General features: G+C 38.3%; 1 protein-coding gene across 2 annotated transcripts; it reads left to right on the top strand.

The window, feature by feature from the left end:
• Positions 1-286: 286 nt before the first annotated feature.
• LOC122037569 lies at positions 287-13,060 on the top strand. 2 transcript variants are annotated; one of them, XM_042597097.1, is made up of 4 exons: positions 287-384; positions 998-1,041; positions 12,520-12,728; positions 12,806-13,060. In XM_042597097.1, the coding sequence occupies exons 3-4, from the start codon at positions 12,549-12,551 to the stop codon at positions 12,905-12,907; spliced, it is 282 nt and encodes a 93-aa protein (XP_042453031.1). In that variant the 5' UTR covers positions 287-384; positions 998-1,041; positions 12,520-12,548; the 3' UTR covers positions 12,908-13,060. The 2 variants fall into 2 exon arrangements, with proteins under 2 accessions (XP_042453031.1, XP_042453030.1); XM_042597096.1 differs by having other exon boundaries at positions 322-459.
• Positions 13,061-23,103: the final 10,043 nt, after the last annotated feature.

Below are 23,103 nucleotides of genomic sequence, written 5' to 3'. Positions count from 1 at the left end.
TGAAAAATAAGAAAATAATAAAAAAAATCCATAACAAAAAAATTCATAAAAAAATCCATTTAACCACGAAAAAAATTCATTATAAATCTATAATAAAATTAGTAAATAATCAAAAATCAATAACAAAATTAGATAAATTCATCACAAAATTAATAATAAAATTGTTAAGTTCACGAATTTTCGTTGCTAAATGTATCCGTTGCAATGTTGCCACGAATTCCGCGACGACCGCGAATAATCCTATGTTTAGGGTTGCCGTGTGCGAAGGTAGGCTGGGTGGCAAGGGTTTTGTTGCCGTGTCCGAAGGAAGGCCGGTGCGAAGGGTCTCTCTCCGGTGGTTGAAGATCCGGCGGCTCGGGTGCGAAGGAAGGTTGGGTGCCAAGGGTATTTCTCTTTCTCTCTCTCTCCGGTGGTTGTAGATCCGGCGGCTCGGGTGCGAAGGAAGGTTGGGTGCCAAGGGTATTTCTCTTTCTCTCTCCGGTGATTGTAGATCCGATGGCTGGGCCGCCGGATCTATGACCTAGAGGCCAGATCTCTCGCTCCGGTGTCTGCTAGTGGGCAGATCCGGCGCGCAGCCTGGTCCAGCCGGGCAGATCCGGCGGCCCAGCCGCCGGATCTGTAGCCTGCACAGCTCCGGCGTGCTAGAGGGCAGATCCGGCGGTCTACCTTTCGCAGCTTGGTCCAGCCGAGCAGATCCAGCGGCCCAGCCGCCGGATGTGTGGCCTGCGCAGCCCTATGTGGTCGTGCAGATCCGGCGGGCCACTGGATCTGCCGTGTGCAGCCTGGTGCAGCCGGGGAGATCTGGCGGCCTGGTCTTCGTAGCCCTATGGGGTGCGGTCCTTGCCCGTTCCTTTGTGCGATGGGCCGTTACCCTGCACGTTCTGGTGTGCAATGGGCCGCACGTGGCCCTGCACGGCCTGGCCCTGCTATTTTGTTGCGAGTATGCTGATTTTTTTTTTTGTTTTGTTTTGATTTTGACAGTTCATTGTTTTTACAGGTTCCTTATGTAGAGGATCCAAATACTCCGGAAGAAACGTTTTTGTAAGTTTTTCAGGTTTTCTTCTATCTATTTATAAATGACTTTCCTTCTTTTCAAGGCAACGACTGGACTCCTCATGCTGATTTGGTGCAGTAGATTTTGATAAAAGTAGGGCTGCAGTCATTAATTAGTGATTAACTTATATAATTGTCATAATTAACTAATTAATTAATTAGTTGAGAAAATTTGGTGTGTACTTACATTGGGGAAAGATAAACCAAGAAAGAGGTGATGTTGCCCGTAATAATAGGGAGCATTTAAAAGAAATCCATGATAAAAGAAATAAAGAAAATATTGAAAACCAAGATTAAGTGGATGATTCGTATTTAATTAATTACCTAGTATTCCAAATAGAATGAGTAAAATACGTCCTATATCAGGGTCCATCTTGATGCTTGCGAGCTATCGAATTAGAAGAGCAATTAAGGGGGAAAATAATGCAAAAAGATTGTCTAAAAGGAAGTAGAAAAGCAAAACTTATGAATTTGTGTTTTCTTGTGTTTCCATCAATGGTCTTTTCCATTGAGTATAGAGGCATTTTGTTATGAGTTATTTGTTAAATTTAAGAATTTTGTTAACTCTTTAACAAACTAAAGTAAAAGAGTGATTTAATTAGGATGCGTTTGGTTTGCTAGATTAATTAATTTATTAAACTGTTAATTACAACAGATTATAAGCCTCAAAGGATTACTTGTATATATATGGCAGTTGGAAAAAAGTTGACTGTGAATTTAGAAAGTGAGTGGATATAATGGATTAAGAAAGTAATTAGAAATATGAAAAAGAAAATGTTCATATAAAGATCTTAAATTGTTTTGTGAAAATTCTTTATGAATTTACTTTGGCTCAAAATTTAGATGACATAATATAAGGGGTTGGTTATCAATAGTTTTAACTCTCCCAGAAACATGGGAATTTGTAACTAATCAAATTTTAATTAACGATTGAATGAAGTTATTAGATAATGATGGGTTGTTATTAGATAATGCTCGAACATGGGAATTTTGTTTTATTTTTAATTTTCTACTATATTATTAGTGACTGAGTTTTAAAATTGGTCCCTAATATGATGATGTTATTCACACTAAATTGTATTGATAAAATATTATGAAGCAATCATAATGCTTTCAATGAACCAAAATATCATGATTTTCATAGACATATAACCCCAATATTTGGTTAAGTTTCTAGACAAACTATCAAGGAATAGATATCATCTACATCCTAAACAACTCATGATCTTTAAAAAGTTTTAATACGCTTGGAAATGGATAATCCTAGATTGGTTCATCATCATCTTCAGTAAGCTGTATGTGTCCCAACTATTTTGGATTGGCTATATATTTTGCATGCCTTCATTAAACTCTGTGCGCTGAGAATGTATAAATAATACCTTAAGAATGAAAATAACAACAATTTGATACTTTTTCATATTAAAGCATCACAAACCATTAGTATTTATCAAAATTGTGTTACAGTCAAAACAACAAATATTTTTCCTTGCACTATGTAAGCAAATCGAAAGGAGCATCTCTTGGATTCTTTAGTTAATAATTATATCTTACTCTAAATAAAATTGTATAGTAATACTTCTATCCTAAATATTCTCCTTCCTGGCCCTTATGGCATGGTTCCAACAATGACAATGTGACAATCTCTTAGGCAACTGCTAAGCAAAAAACAACAATAAAAGAATGATAAAGCAGGGGAGTCAACAAGGGTGAGATAAAAAAAATGATAAAGTGCAACTTTAACATGAAAAAAATTTAGACGGATGCATGCAAAATCTATACCCACTAGACTGAACATCTATTTAAATGTTAAAATCAAATAGCAATTTGGTTGCAACATATTGAAATAAATAATTTGCATAAACTATTGATAATAAATGTTGGAAAAAATCAATAAATATTAGAAATAATAATTAATTCAGCATGAAGAGCATTTGAATTGGTTTAATCTTTAATGTTTATTGTTTAGGTGAATTAAAAATTTAAAAAATGATGAAGTATTTGATTTTGCATTTAAATATTTTTGCATGGCATAATTTTTAATGAGATAATTAAGAGCAAATATAGATATGACACCTATATACATATATATCTTAAAAACTTCTAAAGATTTTCATATTTTGAAATTTTAACTAATAGTAGTTTCAGATGCCAACTTCCATCTAACTATTTTAAAATATTATTTTAATATATAGAGTTGTTTACATATCACATGGGTTAAAATCTACTGTGTAAGAACCTGAAAATTTTAATTAAAAATTGCACAATGGTTTGAATTCTAGTTCTAAACTATATATACATCTCACATAATAATAAATATAACACTACAATATCACATACAAATGCTAACAATTATAACTATCATCGAATGAGCATGGATTGACATGCAATGTCCAACACAAATACAGTTGTGAATGACATCACGTGCACACATTGATCCAATGTGTGGTTAAGGAGAGAAATTGATATAACTACTAATTGCCCTGAAACCATCTACAATTGCTAACTATAACTATCATCGAATGAGGATGGTTTGACATGCAATGTCCCACACAAATACAATAGCGAATGACATCACGTGCACACATGTAGCCAATGTGTGGTCAAGGAGAGAAATTGATATAACTACTAATTGTCCTGGAACCATCTCATAGGTTTAAGGTCTTATTGCCATAGTCATTATCTAGAAGTGACTCATCGTTCACAAGTAAAATATTCAATGTTATGCACGTTATGACCCATGTTCATCATATCCTAATCTGAGAATGAGTTTAACTTTCTATCATAGTAAAAGTGTGCCAACATTAATGATAATAAAAAGACTTAATCATTTCATATGTCAAAAACAATTGGATCATACTGTATTATTGTCTATCAATCCAATGAAATGATATCTACTTATAAAATTGTGCATCTGTGTTTCAGGAATCAGCTTTTATGTAATACATAAAGCATAAGAAAAATTTAAAATCTATCCTAGTAAACTAGAGTGGTCAAATTAACAATGAGCGCCACTTGTAAGAATGAATTTGCATAGAGAATTCATGTAACGACCACCCTTCTTACTACTACTACTACTCTCTAAGAGTGACCGTTACTTAACTACTAACTCTACTTAACCGGTATAATTAAAAACCACGAGGAATTCCTACCGAAAAATTTCGACAGAATCTCCCCTGTACCGGTGACCAAACCAACAATACAAACAAACTATACTCAGCCACAGGCGGCTGGAACATATATTTCACAACCACGCAGTATACTATCACAAATAAAAGAAGGAAACTACTCTAGCAATAGCAAACAACTATATCACTCCATCAATAGAACTCAACTACAAGTGCGGAATAAACTTAATTACAATCTCAACTCATAATAACATTTAAAGAAAACTAAAAGAACTCAATACAGAAAAGTCTTGACAATTCCTTAGTAAACTCTTGATCTCCCCATAGTCCAGCCATCACACACCTTCATCACCACCATCTTGTCGCCTTCCTTGCTAAATCTTTTCCTTTCCTTTATCTGCAGTAGGAGGAAGTGCAGTCTATAAGCATAAAGCTTAGTGAGCGCTATCTACTCACAAAAACTCGATATGCATGTATATAAATAAAAACATGCAAAACTGAATGCTAACATATAAAACTACTCATGCTCATATATAGCAAAGGAATTATGCTATCTGAAATACTAAACATGTATAGCTAATCATGCTCATAAACCAATAAAAGAAGCATACTAAACATGTAAAGCTACTAAACATGTAAAACTACTAAACATGCTGAACAATCTAGTAGCAAGAAACAAATAAAACTACTACTGCATGCTTCAAATAACAAGAAACTAAACTTTCTAATTCTAAACAGATTTGAAGCTCGTTTCATTTGTTTAAAAAAAACTTATACTTTAATACTTCAAAATAATAATAAACTTCTTTTGGGCCCGGCATTGTACCACTTAGCGCGCATTCTTAATAAGAATCGAGGTAGCTAATCCCGAAACTACTAAGATACTTCTAGGCCTTGTGCCTAGGGGCATCTTGGAGCCCATCCCTTGGACCTTGTGTCCGGTACATGCCCTTTAAAAGTAAAATACTTTCTTTTTAACTATAACTTCTTTATACTTGCCCTTACTTGGCATTTAAGCAAACACCTTGTGTGCGCTTTTGATATTCAATATTCTGGAATTGAAATCAAGTCTAAACCTTAGTCTTTCTTGCTTATAGTTCTTAAAGATAGAAACTCAGGCTTATGTAATAGCAAAGAAACTAATAACTGCATGCTCAAGATATTCTAATAGCAAAAGAGACTAAAAAGTATCACCGTGCACATCTAGTGGCAAAGGGAACTGATCATGCTTAATTAATAGCAAATGAATTCTACTGATGTTCAACTAATAGCAATGAAGACTGTTAAGGCTACTGGTGTTCACACAAAGCTACTATTAAGATTGTCCATGTTCACTTGATAACAAACAAAGCTACTGTTATTTAGTAATAGCATGGAAGGGCTGTACACATAAATGTGATAACAAATAAAAGCTACTGTTAAAAGGCTTAAACTACAATGCTATATATGTGATCCAACCTCACAAGCTACTTGATATACAGAAGTGCACATCAAAGGCTCACGCTTTAAGAGATACAACGTTTACAATTTCATGCCCTCATTAAACCCGAATCCATCTATACTTCCTTGAACATGACAAACAAAAATCACTTGTTTCAGACCCAAGCTAAGAATAAATTCCAAAGCTCCATTCCGTGGGGACATAATAATACCAGAAAAAGTAATAAAAGAAGTAGATCTAAGCAAAGGTCTAAACAACATGCCTACCCATTCAAATTCCTACTCCTCTTCTTTAACAAACTCATGACATCAAAGGTAAGAGAATTATCATTGATAACCTAGATTCGAATCTGTTCTTCATGCCTAACCTAAACTATCCTTCTGTTCTTTCTTTTTGGATTCACGGCAGCAACAAAGAAAAAATACAAGCTTCATGAAACATGCTCCGAAATCAACACAAGGACTAGCATAAATCCGAAACAAAAAGACATGCTGTGGATGATAAGGAATGAAATCGAATTCCGAAATCAAAAGGAAAAGAAGATCAATGTCGCGGAACTACTCCTACTGCAGGTGAGAAGCAACTCACCCCTTGTTCTTGCACTTACAACCGACGGAGACGACCTCTAGGGCTTCGGAGGTGTGGCTGTTTCGGCGAGCCCTTGACACCCGTGTACTCTCCTCGACGACGTGACCACCACCGTGTGAAGATCTCACAAAAAGATGCTCGGCCGATCGTCGAAATCGATGCCCTAGGCTCGGCGTTGTTTCCGCCCGAGCACAGGAACGCCGTCGCGCGTGAAGGATCGGGAATTATGAAAGAAAATTTTAGGTTTTCGAAATAAGATTTAAATCTTATACTTTAGGTTATTTTCGTTTCTAACTTTACCTTATATACTTGTCGTTGCATATCTGATCAGCAAAGACCGCTGGCGCAGTTGGTCCGTTGAGTTTTGCTCGAAGCCACAGGTCTGGGCTTCGATTCTCAGCCGCGCCCCTTTTATTTCCAATTTATTTTACTGTTCCTAACTACTAGTTAAATATATATCGCTCCATATATGATTAACAAAAATCGTGTAGCTCAGCTGGTTGGGCTGGTTTTGCTTGGGTCAGTCCGACCCGAGATCGTGGGTTCGAATCTCACCTTCAACATTTTTTTTTAAAAAACTTCTTTCTTTTTGTAACCCTACTAAACGAAAATAGGGAAAATTGGGTCGTTACAATTCCCCATACCTTATAAAAAGTTCGTCCTCGAACTTAGAATAGCTCTGGATACTTCTGTCTCATACTGTCCTCCCGCTCCCAAGTGACTTCCTCGTGCTTCTGGTTCTGCCAGATAACCTTCACTAGTGGCACTTCTTTATTTCTTAGTCTCTTGACCGCTCTGTCCACTATCTGTGTAGGTCTGCTCTCATAACTAAGATCCTCTTGGATCTGCACTGACTGAGGCTGAATCATTTGACTCGGGTCATGGAGACACTTCTTTAGCATGGAGACATGAAATACATTGTGTATTGCTGACATGTCTTGTGGTAAATCCAGCTTGTAAACTACTTTCCCAATCCTTTCTATGATCAGGTAAGGTCCTACATAACGAGGACTTAATTTGCCCTTCTTGCCAAATCTCATCACTCCCTTCATAGGAGCGACCTTGAGAAAGACTGAATTCTCTACTTGGAATTCAAGTGGCCTACGACGTGTGTCAGCATAACTCTTCTGTCTACTCTGGGCAGTCTCAATTCTCTGTCTGATCTTCACTTTGCTCTGTCTGTATGCCCAGTTCCACTTCCATCTCTCTTCTTTCACCTACTTCTTGTCAGCAAATGGGTGATCTGCACTTCCTGCCATACAACGCTTCATATGGTGCCATTTTGATGGTGGCATGATAGCTATTGTTGTAGGCAAATTCAGCTAAGCACAGATACTTGCACCAACTTCCCTTGAAATCTAGTGCACAAGCTCTGAGCATATCTTCTAGAATCTGATTTACTCGCTCTGTCTGTCCATCAGTCTGTGGATGGAAAGCTGTGCTGAACTTGAGTTTGGTGCCTAGTGCATTCTGAACACACTCCCAACAGTGAGAGGTGAAGCGCCCATCTCTATCAGAAACAATAGATTTAGGAACTCCGTGAAGTCTGATCACCTCTAAGTCTTAGAGATGAGTGTCTCATAGAGGAAGATGTATTTCCCTTCTCGACTTGTGTAGGCCTAGCATGTGAATTAGAGGTCATGGATGCAATGTTTTTTCCTCTAGTACAATATGCAGGCTCTTCATCTCCACTAGCCCTAGCAACGACATCCCATGTCAAGTCATCACCTTCAAAAACCAACTCATCTTCTTCATTATCACTTTCTCCATCCATTTTATCCATTAACCATTCATTACTATCATTAATATCTGTCAAATAGATGAGGTCAATCTTATCACGTGCATCATACCGAAGTTTTAAGGCACGATTGTATTTCTCAAATACCAAATCATTTAAACACTGCTGAGCTAGCCTATTCCTTTTTTTTGCTGTGAATCTACAAAATGTCAAAAATCATAATAAGTATAATAAAATAGCAAAAAATATTTTCTACTTATAAAAGTAACATACTAATAGTATTATACATTTATATTTATTACATACCTGCTCAAATACACTCCAATTGCGCTCACAGCCGGAAACACTACAAGTGAGGCTAAGCACTTTAATAGCAAACTTTTACAATTCTGGGGTATTTACTTTGTAGCATTCACACCATTCTGTTGGAGATAATGCTCTTCTATGTCTAATTGTCACATTCCTCTCAAATAGCCCTTTTGCATTTCGATATATAGAGAGCTGAGTAGTGATTTTATCTTGCTCAATAGCGCTTGAAACCAATCTCTCCATAGTTTCAAACAAACCATTCACCGCTTCTCCATAGATATTTGAATCTGTGTATGAATAAAAATATTCTGGATTCAAATAATGTCCTGCAACAAGCAGAGACCGATGAAGTTGACATTTCCATCTTTTATCAATGATCTCAAACACTTCTTTGTATTTCTCTTCTTTCTCCTTAAAGACCTTCATAATTGTTTCTTTTGTCCTATCCATAGCCTCATAAATATAACCCATTGTAGGTTTTCTTTCACCATCAACTAGTCTCAGAACACGGACTAAAGGGCCATATACATTTAAAATATGCACAACACTGCTCCAAAATCTAAATGTTATGATGATTTTAGTTACCTTCTTCCCCGCCGCTTCTTTTGCCCATTTACTCTCTGTCCAATCCTTTGAAATGAATGTTTTTCTTAAATTTTACTTGTGTGGGTGCATCCTTTCAAGAGTGAGAAAAGAAATAGCAAATCTTGTGACACCCGCCCGACAAAGCTCTTTTTGTCTTGTGTATTGCCTCAACATATTTACCATGCCTAGGCAAACATAAATGTAAGCATTCACACTTATTGTCTTCTTTTGTTTTAAAATCAGGCAATTTCCCAATATCTTCTAAGATCAAGTCAACGTAGTGAACAGCACAAGGAGTCCAATATAGGTGTCGCCTTTTTGCTTCTAATAATTTTCCTACAAAAAAAATTAGAAAACTAGATAAGTTTAACATAAATAAGAAAAAACATATTGATAAAAAAGAATTAAATAGATTCTTACCAGCAAGTACATTGTTACTTGCACTATCCATAACAACTTGAACAATATTTGCTTCTCCTACACGCTCCACAAATCGATCAAGCAACTGAAATATTTTCTCTCCAGTCTTTGCATAATTAGAAGCATCAACCGATTCGATGAAAACTGAACATTTAGGAGAATTCGTTAAAAAATTAATCAATGTCCTCTGCCTTTTGTTTGTCCACCATCTGCCATCAAACTACAACCATACTTGGCGCATTCTGTTTTGCACGACTTAATGTAATCATTTGTCACACTATCAATAGTTTTTTTTAGAAAAGGAACCCGCACCTTATGATAACTAGGTCTTTTTTATTCCTACACCATATAAGCCAACCAGGTCCAACATCCTTTTCAAGCTTGAATAGTTAATGACATTAAATGAAATTGTCGTATCATACATCCACTTAGTTATGACCATACAAGTTTTTTCCCTCAATTCTTTTTGTATGCCTCATTTATTGTAATTTGCCTCTACTTTCAACATTAGGAGCAAAATACATATCAGACCTATTTGTCTTGGCCTTTTTTTGCATATTCACTGATCTAGAACTTGTACTTGTACTTATAGGTAACACAACATTAGCTCCAATATCATCCATATTAATATCATCACCAAGAGGGTCTACATCCTCAAAGTCCAATGTCCCAAGTTTAGAAAGATTACTTTTCTCCGTCTTTTTCTCCATGAAATTTTTTATTTCTTCACGTACATGAGGCGGACATTTTTTACAAGTTGTAGTATTTCGAAACCCCCAACAAGATGTTGTTTTGCACGATAGATACTCCTTTTGTAACTTTTTGACAAAAGTTACAAATTAAACCATTTTTATTATTCGGATTAACTCTTTGAAAATAATTTCATGTCAGATCTTTTGATATATATGTTGAAGTATCGCTACTATCTTCCATGATAATTGAACAAGAAAATAACTTGAAAAATTAAAAACAAAATAAAATTAACACTGTACCAGCAGGCAACAATAGAAAAATACTGTACCAGCAATAGAAAAACATGACAAAAACAAAAAAGGAAAACAGAAAAAAAAATGGAAAAATAGGACAAAAAAAAAGTAAAATCAGACAGCAACAAGAACACTGAACACGAAACAACAAATTATGCTTTTGATTGAAAAATCTTTAGTTCACAAAATATGCTTCTATAAGTGAAAATAAAGAAACATTATTTTTCTGTATAAATGGTAAACTAAAAAAGGATGGATTAGTAAAACAATTTGTACATAGGGAAAATTTTCAGTTGCAGCCCAAACAATGTGAAAACAAAGAAACATTACTTTCCAGTATGAGCAAATAATAACCAAGTAAAATAGACAAATTTTTCATACCTCTCGCTTATCAACAGATGCTCTTTAAAATAATCAAGAACCAACCTTACCTCCATGCATAAATTCTATGATTTCTTATGTAGATTTTGAAGTTTCACGTTGTTACCTTATTCTATAATTTTATTTTATTTTTTTTGTGGCATCTGCAATCCTAAGGAAAATTGAACCTTCTACCACATACGACAATAGGCCTTCACATCCTTCTTTTAAAAGTCCTTCATTTCTGTTTTTCTTTTATCTTTCAACATATCCCATCGCTACAAGATCCAGAGTTCTTGAAAGATAAAGGTCTTTCTCTTGATATATATATTATATATATATATATATATATATAATTCTGATTATTGAAGATGGGCTCCAAATATTGAGACAAATTCAGCATACTCTTATTCCCATTTTTGGCTATGCGTACAACTTCAGCTCCACATGATCCACTTTCGTCAGTAGCAACCTCATCTTAGCTCTCATACCACAATGTTGGTATGAAAAATATATGGGAAAAGAATAATACAATTTGAAATAAGATGAAGTAGCAAAGAAGAGACAAAACCAGTTCAGTTTCCTGCTAAGTATATATATATATATATATATATATATATATATATAGGTAAAAGGATGAAAGCGGGGACTACATGGACCCACTTTCTCCAAAAGAGGCTACTCACTTTAATTGTGGTGAGTACATCTTGACCAAGTAACACTACATTTACTGCTAAAAAATAGACACTACTCCTTTATCCACATAATCAAGTGGAGTGGATAGGTTAGTTAGCAACCACTAAATATTTTTGCATCAATTGTTTGCAAGTTACAATAAGTTTCTTTATAAATTTCATTGATTTCGACATTAGGGATGCTAATTGCGCACCGATTGACCTTACTCAAACTTCTAAGGTTTAGTTTGACTAATGATAATTGAGCATGAACTAAAATTTGATACAATTCAAGCCCAAATTTGGGTCATTTATATTCATTGGGCTTGAGCTTTGTTGAGGGTCTTTTACTCAGGAAATGAGCTTCACTTTAGGCTGAGCTTATTCTTGATTTATTTTGAAATTTAACTCGATCAAGCTTGCACCCGACCTTACAATCCCAACTTTGATACTCTATCGAAATCGTACATGTTAGTACAGAGGTTCGCATATGTCCATCGAGCTTGTAGGCTTATAATATTGATAGTGAGTGCAAAGGGCTATTTATAACCATACATCTGAGATTATTTGAGTTATATACGAGCTTACATATGAGTTTGTTCGAATGAATGTATTCACTGTCTTATAAAGAAGCTGGTTTATCATTTTCTTTGTGGATAGTAATATAAGAGATTTGTCCACCAACTTAAATGATTAATTTTCAAGTTCTGCTCGTTTAGAATAGTAAGATAAGAAGCTCTAATTTAGCCACTGCAGTACTAAATGAGCTTGAACAAGCATTGTCAGATTATTCAACGACACATTCAAGGAGCTTCATACATCTCCTGCATTAGTCAACACTCAGCAACTGAAACGTATTGTTCCATTTTGTTCGAGAAATTGTTTTCGTTGTCTGCATGCTTCTCTCCTTTAAACAAATTTTCCTGAATGTCTATCCTTATCGTATTTCTGGAACCAATAAATTACAGTCTACTTCTAAAAAAAAAAAAAAAAAAGACAGAAAATTTACGCATATCATACACCATAATCTGATTAACAAGTAAAAATTAAAATTCCATTCATAAAATTGCATGTAAAAAATAAGTGTTAGTAAAACTTGCCATTTGGATTTTGATCGTGCCTATTTTCTAAATGCTGGCAACATAATTTTCAAAATTGTGAAGTTTTGCAAAATGGTAATTTATCAATTTTATGTCTAATTTATATGATCTGCACTAATGGCTAAATTATCATTTTGTAGTGACTTTATATTCGTGCTAAAATCTCGCAATGGAAACACAAAAACCACCATCCGAAAAGCCACGTTCAGTTGATCCAGCCATGACTTCATGCAGAAAGAAGAAATCAGATGATGCTGGCTTTTTAGAGGATCTGAGAGATCATATTGATGAATTCATTCACGCATCGATGGATGAGCACAAGAATTGCTTTCAGAAGACGATTAAAAAGGTCAGTGGAGAAAACACATCACACAACTTGTATTTTGGATTGGTAGTACTCTGAGCTTCTTCTGTTGCATGTTTCAGATGTTCGGAATGTCGAGGGCAGTCACACAGAGAAACGAAGAAATTAAAGAAGCCGACAGCCTTTTGCCTCTTCAGACAACCGTCAGCCAGGAGTCGTCCTAGTTGCAGCTAAGTACTACTGCAACTGATGTTGAACAAATAAATAGCAAGACTTTAATTTAAACACTGTTGTTTCTTTCGTGCTACAGGCCATGATATTTGAATGCTGAGTCCAAACACTTATCGTTTAATGTTTTCTTATTTCTTTTGCGTTCACTGTTGTTGATATGGTTTTGTTTGTGGAGTCGAAGAATTCTAGATACGAAAGTGTTGAATTTTGGTGATCCGGATGACTCCGCTGTATGAATTCACTGGTAATGAAGTTTTGTCGATCGATCAAATAAGATTAGCCATTTCACTCGGAGATGAGTCGCTTAGGAGAATCAGGATCATGAACTTCATCGTGGTGGACGTCCTCTTAGCTTACAACATCATCCTAGGATGATTGACCCTTAACGAGTTCAGGGCAGCAATCTCTATCTATTGTCAGAAAATTAAGTTCCTGATAGATGACCGGGTTGGAAAAGTCAAGGGCAACCAGTTTGCCGCTCGGTGTTATTACATCGAGATGGTCAAAACCGATGCCAAAGCCGCTCGGAAGAATCCGCGACTCGAGGTAAACACTATTTTGAAAAACTTCCTACCCTCGTGTACGAGGAAAAAGAGGAAGTCCAGAACCATCCTTGCCGAGCGAAGGCCACTACTTCCGTGGCTGCCGACTTAGAGGCTAAGCAGAAGACAGAATTGGTTGCTTGCCTCCAGCGGAACCATGACGTGTTTGCATGGTCAACTCATGAGTTGCCCGACATCTCTCCAAGTGTAGCTCAGCATGAGCTACATGTCCGATCGGACGCTCGTCTAGTAAAGCAACACAAAAGGGTTTTCAGCGTCGAGCAGAACTTGATTATCCGGGCGGAGGTAGAAAAGCTGTCGCAAGCCAGACACGTGAGGGAAGTTCAGTTCCCAAGCTGGCTCGCCAATGTTGTCCTCGTCTCCAAATTGGACAACAAGTGGCGAGTCTGTATCGACTTTCGTGACCTGAACAAGGCATGTCCGAAGGACTCTTACCCGCTACCTCGGATCGACCAGATGGTGGACTCCACTACGGGATGTGAGCTGATCTACATGCTAGATGTCTACCAGGGTTATCATCAAGTGTCGCTCGCCCGCGAAGATCAAGAAAAGGTCAGCTTCATTACGACCGACGGTACGTACTGCTATAACGTCATGCCGTTCAGACTCAAGAATGTTGGAGCCACTTATCAAAGATTAATGAACAAAGTATTCCGACGGTAAATCGACCGTAACATGGAGATATACGTAGATGATATCCTGATAAAATTCCTCCGAGTGGCTGACCTATGTGCGGATATTTAGGAGACCTGCCGGACACTCAGGACTTATGGGATAAAGCTGAACCCAAACAAGTATCTGTTCGGTGTAAAGAGTGGGTGCTTCCTCGGCTACATCGTAACCCGAGTGGGGCATCGAGGCAAACCCAGTCAAAGTGAAAGCCTTGGAAGACATGCCCCCGCCCCGCAACTTGAAGGAAGCTCAGCGATTGTCGGTCGAATCACAACACTATCCAGATTCATTTCCAAGTCATCCGATCGGAGCTTGCCATTCTTCAAAGTACTAGCCGGACGACAAAATTTCAATGGGACGAGGAGTGCAACAAGGCATTCGAAGAGCTCAAAGAATACCTCAACTCCCTGCCTGTCCTAGCCAAGCCATGTGTTGACGAGCCGCTCTGGATCTACTTGTCGTCTACAGAGCATGCGGTCGGTTTGACATTAATTAGACAAAGCCGCGAGGAACAACAAGTGTACTTTTTAAGCCACATATTAAAAGATGCTGAGTCTCGCTACACTATTCTTGAGAAGTTGGCTTATGCTTTAGTGCTCACCTCTCGGAGGTTTCGTCCGTACTTCCTCGCTCATTCTATAATCGTGATAACTAACAACCCCTTGGGGAGAGTACTTCTCAATTCTGAGGCGTCCAAAAGGCTAATCAAATGGACAACGAAGTTCAGCAAGTCGACATCCAGTATCAACCCCGAACTGCCATCAAAGCACAGTCCTTGGCGGATTTCATCACCGAGGTATAGAGCCCAGAGCCAGAGGCCATTTGGAGGATATACGTGGATGATTCGTCCACTCGACAGGGGAGCGACATCGACATACTTCTCATCTCCCTGTAAAAAGATCGAATGCAGTTGACTGTTCGGCTAGACTACAAGGCAACCAACAACGAGGCCGAGTACGAGGTGCTAATAGCCGGCTTACAAGCCGCTCGGCACGTCGGAGCAGTCAAAGTCTTGATCCATTCGGATTCTCAGTTGACCGCTCAGCAGCTGTCCGGAGCGTTCGAGATAAGCAACGTCCGACTCAAGCTCTATGCAAAGGCCTTTGAAAAACTGAAGTCCAACTTTCAAGAGGTCGTCATACAGAAAATCTCCCGATCGGAAAGTCAGGTTGCAGATGAATTGGCCAAGTTAGCTAGTTCACTGTCGTCGATTGTCATAGCACAACCGATCGAGAAACCCTCTTTGGTGGCACACATCGATCAAATGGAAGGGCTCACTTTCCTAAACGATTGGAGGGCAGCAATGATAGAATTCTTGCGGTCGGGAGTTATCCCGTCTGATCAGGAGGAAGCTTGGTTATTCAGAAAAAGAGTCGGGCGATTCACTCTGATCAGGGATCAGTTGTATAAGAAAGTCATCTCCCGACCTTTGCTCAAGTGCGTCGGGTCAGAAGACGCCGACTACATACTACTAGAAGTGCATCAGGGATCCTGCGGAGGACATCCGGGCGGTCGATCATTGGCAAGGAAGATAGTACTGGCCAGATATTTTTGGGCAACCCTCCAGCAGGACGCCGCTTGGACGGTGGCCATGTGCCCGTCTTATCAAAAGTATCACAACATCTCACACTGACCCACCGAGGAGATGAAAGCGTCCACAGTCTCTTGTCCGTTCGACCAATGGGGCATGAACATCGTCGGACCTTTCCCTATGGCAACTGGTCAGCGGAAGTTCCTGCTCGTCGCGGTGGACTACTTCTCTAAATGAGTCGAAGTCGAGTCCCTAGCCAAGATAACTGAGCAAATGGTCATGAAGTTCGTATAGCAGAACATCATTTGTCGGGCGACGACATTAAACGTGTGTCTCTACCAACGGTGGAGCTACGACCTTAAACTCGGGTCTTCACCAAATCGTCGAGCGGCGACGTTAAACGCGTGTCTCCACCAACGGTTGAGTGACGACCATAAACTTGAGTCTTCACCAAATCGTCGAGCGGTGACGTTAAACGTGTGTCTCCACCAACGGTCGAACGACGACCTTAAACTCGAGTCTTCACCAAATCATCGAACGGCGCCGTTAAACGTGTGTCTCCACCAATGATCGAGCAACGACCTTAAACTCTCTTTTGATGAAGGGTAAATTATATCATCAAAGAAAATATACAATCTACATGTCCTAAGATATCCAGTCGGCTCTGACGAAGTGTCAGATCCGGGTGGCTATCCAAGGTATGGCCTCTAAGAAGTCCATGTACATGCGATGTACTCTCACTGTACCATCCTCTCAAAATACATCCAGGCACACATGCGCTCACTATACCATCCACCAAGATACAATCAATGTCCTGCACTCCATGGCGCTAGTCTCTGAAGATACCATGAAGACTCCAATAACGTAGTGCTCAACCTCCATGTATCTGGTCTCGTCAGTCTCAGCACTATGCAAAAGGTGTCCCAGCATTGGCCGCATCCTGCATCTCAATCATACAAGGCCCACTAGTGGCTGCATCAAGAGTGTATCCGACCCTAGACACAGCTCATCCTCCACCTCATCCACTGGCATCCTCCCATCTGCAACAACCACCCGTAATTGCATCCGTCTGCTATAGTGTGCAGTCCATCCCCTGTAATGACTCTACTAGCCCCACAAGCTCACCATACCAAGGATGTCATCCTGCAAAGTGTCGTCGCCCCACTTTTAGCAAGTGGTCAGCTATCAACAGATTTGGCGTGTCTTTACCGCGAGCCATTTGCTGCGAACTAAATAGATCTTTCTGGTCGATCTATGAATCCTCTTGGGCTTTTTGGCAAAGCCCCAGCCATCAACGGATTTGATATTATCCTTACCGCGAGTCGTTTGTTGCGGACTAGATAGATCATTATGATGGATCTATTCACCATCCTCGCCCTCACCCCATACCCCGCTCAATGACCAATATACGATTACACTGCCCTCATTCTCATTGGCCCCTCTCTGTACAACCTCCCTAAATGCCCATATGATATCTCTCACACTCATACATAAATGGTCTCACCTCACTTTCTCAATTTATAAGGTCCTCACCATCTCATACTTGCACTGTCATCCACTACTTTGCTCACTTGTTGCATCTCCACCACCCGCCACCTCCAGCACTGTCGTCAACTGCACGTGTCCAAGAAAGATCTCTAGCAAGGCACCATGCGGCGGCAGGGATGAGCTTCAATTTGCCAACAATCGGAAGTGGATCACCATGTGGTGGCTCCAAATCTGGACGTAGCCAATAGCAATCACAAGTGAGGCTCCTTATGGTGGCAAGGATGAAGCTTCAATCTGCCAACAACTCAAGTGGGGTTCCATGTGGTGGCTAGGAGGAAACTTCAAATCTGCACATGCCCAAGAGCACAAATCTGCACATGGCTGATAACCATGATTTTGGCTATATTATCTTGATTCATAATGCATGTTTTAATGATATTTTTATAGCTTAATCTCACATTTTACATCATATCTCAATATTGCATTTGATTTTGGACCTAATTACAAATTAGCTAATTTTCATGGTATTTGATGCTAATATTTGATTCTTATTTTGTAGGCATCAAAAGGGTCATGGACCCAATCAAATCAGACCGTATTTGGGCTTAAATCAAGGGCTTAATGAGGATCTCTAGCTTACGACGATCTCTAGCTTACGACGATCTCTAATATTTCTTCACCAACGACGATCTCTAGCTTACGACGTCCATCTTCCGAGTTCGGAGAGTGCCAGAGGGAGGTTTCTCTGCGCGATTTTAGTTCTGTTTCACTGCCGCGATACTCTTCAAGGGAGTTTTCTTGAACGGCGATCTTCGTGCCCAACTGAGCCCAGAGGGAGGTTTCTCTGAGTCTCAGATCTTCTTCCGATTCTTATTCTGCAGCTAAATTGGTGTGATCTGATCAATCGCATGAGTTTGGGAATTAACAGATCCATGCTCTGTTCTTCGACTGTTTGGGGTTACCAGATGATTGTGAGTTTGAGGGGAGGTTTCCAAGAGCTGTGAGCGATCCCTGGTAATAGAAGGAAGCTTGGTGATCGTTGTTGAATGCTTGAGGAGAGGTTTCCGATGACATTTCTGTTGCACAGCAGATTGATGAGATTTGTTCCCGGATTGGGTTTGTGGAATGCTTAGGGTTTATGTTTTCTTTACCTTTGTCTTTGAATTGTCTCAAACTTGCTCAGATCTAATGATCTGATGTCTTTGTGTTGCAATTTCAATTCTGATTTCCTACTTGCAATTTTGATTTTGATTAATTTCTGCAATCAAACCATGTTTAGCTTTAACTTAGTTTGCAATTCTTTTTGTTCTGTTTTGAATTAGAAAGATCTGATTACGACATGTTTATTTAGTTTTGGTTATGTATCTAGCTAATCTTTGCTCTCGGAATTTGATTGGTATTGATTGAGATGGAGTTTAAATGTGGAATGCTTACTTAAGCTTTTAATTGTTACCCAAATTGTATGTTGATGGACATGTATGAGATTGGATAATTTGTTCGTTGAAGAGCTTGAGTGAATGATGATAGTTTGATGAAATGAAGGAGATCATCTTTTGAGAAGAACCATACTTCTTGAATCTGTTTTTGATTTTATCAGATGAGATTAATTTGAATTGCAAATTAAAGGGAAGTGCTAGGTTGACATTGTTGATGTAATAACTCAATTTGAATTAATTCTAAGATATGCACACATTTATTAGTTACCCTTGGAAAAATACGACTTGGGACTCCTTACTACACGTGTTTCATTTAGTTTATTTGAGTTCCTGATTTTTTTTAATTTGATGTGCCACGTGACATGAAAATGGCCAACACTAAATTTTGGCGCCGTTACCGAGGAACAACTAACTAGTAGTGTGTGTTTAATTTTAGATTATGCATTGAACATTGATTGATTTATTTTGTTAGCATGTTGATTGATTTGATTGTCTATTCTTTTTGTATTTTCATGTTGATTTGTTCTTGAATTATTAAATGCTTTTACTGTTCATGTTTTCATGTGATTGAAACTTTATGCTCTTGAGTCTTCTAACATTGATTTCTAGTGTTCTAGTGAAGAACAGGAGATTTCTTTAGCATGGATCCATATTTTCAGAATTTTGGAGGTAGAATGGAGAATTCTCAGTGTTTTCAACCTGAGTATCAGTTTTACCCTAGCATGGATCAATAAAATAGGTATGAGTCATTTTCAAATGATTTTAATGCTAATTGGGTGGATAATTTATGTTTCAGGTATGAAAGTGCACAAGGACCATTTATTGAGCCATATCCTACCTACCAGAGATCATATGGGTTCCAAGAAGTTTCAACATATTTTATGCCACAATCTTTTCAACAAAATGACCCTCAGTTGGATGAGTCAACATGGAAACTCAAGGAGATCATGCAACAAATGAATGAACATCAAGAGGAGCAATTCTCAAGGATACAGAACATACAGATTCAGATAGATCAGATTGCATCATCCATCAATCAGTTGCAAGCACAAAACTCCAGTGGAGAGATGGAAAGTAGCGATTCTGTCAGGCCTGACCCTACTCCCATTAATTCACATGATTTTTCTAATATTTTTTGTGATGATTATATAATTATGCAAATTTCTGATCCTAATGATTTTGTTGTTGAAGATGTTGTTAGTGATTCAGGTTTTGAACATGTTTTTGAAGATGATTTAAGTGTAGGAGAGTGCTTACTGGAAGCATTCTTCAAGAATCACCAAGAGTTAAAGATGTAAGTGTAGGGACTTGTGCTATGGAGCCAAGCACCCAAGAATCACTACATGAGGATGAACATTCACAAGAACAAGAGCTTGAGTCATATCATGATGAAGAAGAGGTAACAATCACCACTCCAGGTACCGTTCAAAATGATAAGGTGAGTATTTTTTGTGATTCATCAGAAAATTCAATAGAGGTATCATTTGTTGATTTCATTAGTTGTGATTCATTCCTTGCTAAATTTTCTACCCACACTAATATTCACCTATTTTCTTACCCTACATACGTGTGGGAGGGATTCTCCTTTATTGATGTGGTAGGAGAACATAAGCTTCCGGAGTGGATGCTTACACTGAACCGCCTCAGACCTCCAGAAAGAATTTGCAATGGAAAAATGGTCAATAAAAAGAAATTGGTTGCAACCAAAAGTACTCCATTCCCGGTGTGGATTTTGTTACTAAATCTTCTTCGACCACCGGAATTAAAGGGGAGTTGGTTCTAATTTCACTTTCTTTTGCATTTTAATTCATGCTTTGTTAATAAATTCTTTTTATACATTCCTTTAGTTTCATTTTCCTATATTTGCATTTTACTTCACACTTTACTTTCATACTTTTCATTTTGTTTAGTATATAGCATGTTAGTTGAATAAAAGTCTTCATGGGAATTTTCTAAGTAATATCTTTAAGATGGTAAAATCTTCTTAATTTTATCAACAATTTAGATCATTTGACATGATTGGATGCTTTTCTCACATGATATTGGTTAATTTAGTAGTGGATTCCAATTTGATTAGTTGAGCTTGTTGCATGAATATTACCTAGTGAGGGCCACTTTAAGCCTTTACCTAATTATTTTCTCTTGTGTGGCATGCACTCATAGCAAATTAAACTCTAGAACTTGCTTAGTTTCTTTTCAAAGTCACAATAGCATATGTGTGCATGAAAATTGAGGATTTTGTCAATTTTATTTCCCTTCATTCTTTCCAATTCCTTTCCTCACAATTTTCTTTATACATTCTCATCTAGCATTCTAAATTTTGATTGCCTTCGCTTGAAATTTTTTTTTTCATGGAGAGTTTGGATGAATTGCGTGATGAGGAAGGATGGCCAATATTTTAAGTGTGGGGGAGGGAGTTTTCTTGATAAGTTGATTTGAGATGATTTGGCGAGTTATTGGTGCTGGAATTGAGGTGTAAAAATAGTGAAGAAGTTTTGGAATCAAAATACTTGCTATGTGCCAATATTTAAAAGTTGATAAGGATCAGTGATACATTCTGGAACAAAAGCAGCAAGAGCAGAATTCACTTTTGTGATAACTTTTGGAAAAGTTTCTGAGCAACATTGTGTAGAATTCGATCTCCTGTTTATTTAGGGCTAAATGAAGTGCACTTACAGGCTTAATTCTTTAATCCGCAAGCCAAGATTATTTTGAATTCCCAAGTTGATACTGAAATCTGGAAATCAAATTTCAGAATTCAGAATCAGCATTAATACTTTGTTTAGTTTTGATTTGCATCTGTTGTGAATAAAAGGACGTCCTGATTTTCTGAGCATTTGTGATACACATCAAGCTAGGAAATGTAGAGTTTTGATCCACTGATTTGGTTGTAAACTTGTGGGACTGACACAGAATGTATATCAAGTTGAAACTGAACACTGATATTCTGTCTTCGCCTGTAGCTGCTGTTGAGGAAGTTGTTTCAGTTCTAAGTGCTCTTACAAGTTCCTGGATTTGAAGCTGTTATTTGAAGCTGAGTTAATGGAGGTTGTTCTTCAGAGCAACTACTTCAATTGAGCAGAAAGTTGAATGTTCTATTTAATCAAATAGTTGGCTCATAATTTTGTGAGAGGCAATTGGTGTTCTATCAATGTAATAGGAATGCAAATCTCAAGTTAAATGGAAAGGAGTATCAATTGAATAAAAAGCAAAATCAGAACATCAAACTTATCATAATCTGAATTCCGAAAAGCTATTCTATGGAGTTGAATTATGAAATCTAGAGAAGATGGTACTGCAGAATTTAGGAACTGATGTAGAAGCAGGCCATAAAAGATGTGAAGAGTTTTGAAGATTAACAAAATGTTGAGATGCTGGAATACAGAACAGAGAAAGAAAAGGAAGGAAATCTACAGAACATAGAAGTGCAAAACAGTTTGGTGCCATAGGAATGTTTAGTTTTGTTTGTTGAGTTGCTGCACGTGTGAACTTAGGGAAATCACATTTCAGTACCAAGATTCCATTTCCTTCACAGTTGATTCTTGATACTACACCTGTAATAGTAGTGGCTTTTGATACTTTCTAATTTAGAAGTTGGAAACTTCTTAAGAGGGCATAATTTAGATACTGCATAATTTAGATCTTCGTGTCCAACTGAGCCCAGAGGGAGGTTTCTCTGAGTCTCAGATCTTCTTCTGATTCTTATTCCGCAGCTAAATTGGTGTGATCTGATCAATCGCATGAGTTTGGGAATTAACATATCCATGCTCTATTCTTCGACTGTTTGGGGTTACCAGATGATTGTGAGTTTGAGGGGAGGTTTCCAAGAGCTGTGAGCGATCCCTGGTAATAGAAGGAAGCTTGGTGATCGTTGTTGAATGCTTGAGGGGAGGTTTCCGATGGCATTTCTGTTGCACAGCAGATTGATGAGATTTGTTCCCGGATTGGGTTTGTGGGGGTGCTTGGATGCCCAAAGAAAACTCCAACATAAGCTATATATGCGCTCCACAACTTCGATCGGCAAAGGCAATATCGACATCCAATAGCACTCCACCCCCTGCAAGACAGACTAAATCAACTATGCTCTCCCTACATAGGACAACGTGAGCTTCGGCCATGCTGTGAGCCTCCTCCGCAGAGCATCAATCAGGGGGTTATAATCTGCTATCTTCAACTTCTCTGAGGCCAAGGGAATTCCTAGGTATCTGTACGGCATTTGTCCCTCTCAGAATCCCGTGATAGCAAGTAAGTCCTGTCTCACATCCTCCGCTAACCCGACCATGTAGATATAGGATTTGCTGAGGTTCGGCCGCAAGCCTGCCATCATCCCAAAATTCTCCAAACAACCCATGAGAATGCTGGCGGAGGACTGGTCGCCCCTAGAAAATAATAAGAGGTCATCAGCATATGCAAGGTGGGCTATGCGGAGTTCGTGACATTTAGGGTGAAAATGAAAGTCCGCACACCGTGTCTGCTGACTGAGCATCCGAGCTAAGTAT

This window comes from Zingiber officinale, unplaced genomic scaffold (assembly GCF_018446385.1).
Source record: "Zingiber officinale cultivar Zhangliang unplaced genomic scaffold, Zo_v1.1 ctg63, whole genome shotgun sequence".
In the NCBI taxonomy this organism is placed as follows: Eukaryota; Viridiplantae; Streptophyta; class Magnoliopsida; order Zingiberales; family Zingiberaceae; genus Zingiber; species Zingiber officinale.
Note: the sequence above shows the minus strand (reverse complement) of the source record. Positions and strands in the feature narration are given on the sequence as shown.

Bases quoted from the DNA above. Each gene is read 5' to 3' on its own strand.
- LOC122037569 (XM_042597097.1), top strand. From the start codon at position 12,549: ATGGAAACACAAAAACCACCATCCGAAAAGCCACGTTCAGTTGATCCA. The intron at 12,729-12,805 runs GTCAGTGGAGAA...TGCATGTTTCAG, and splicing joins TTCAGAAGACGATTAAAAAG to ATGTTCGGAATGTCGAGGGC.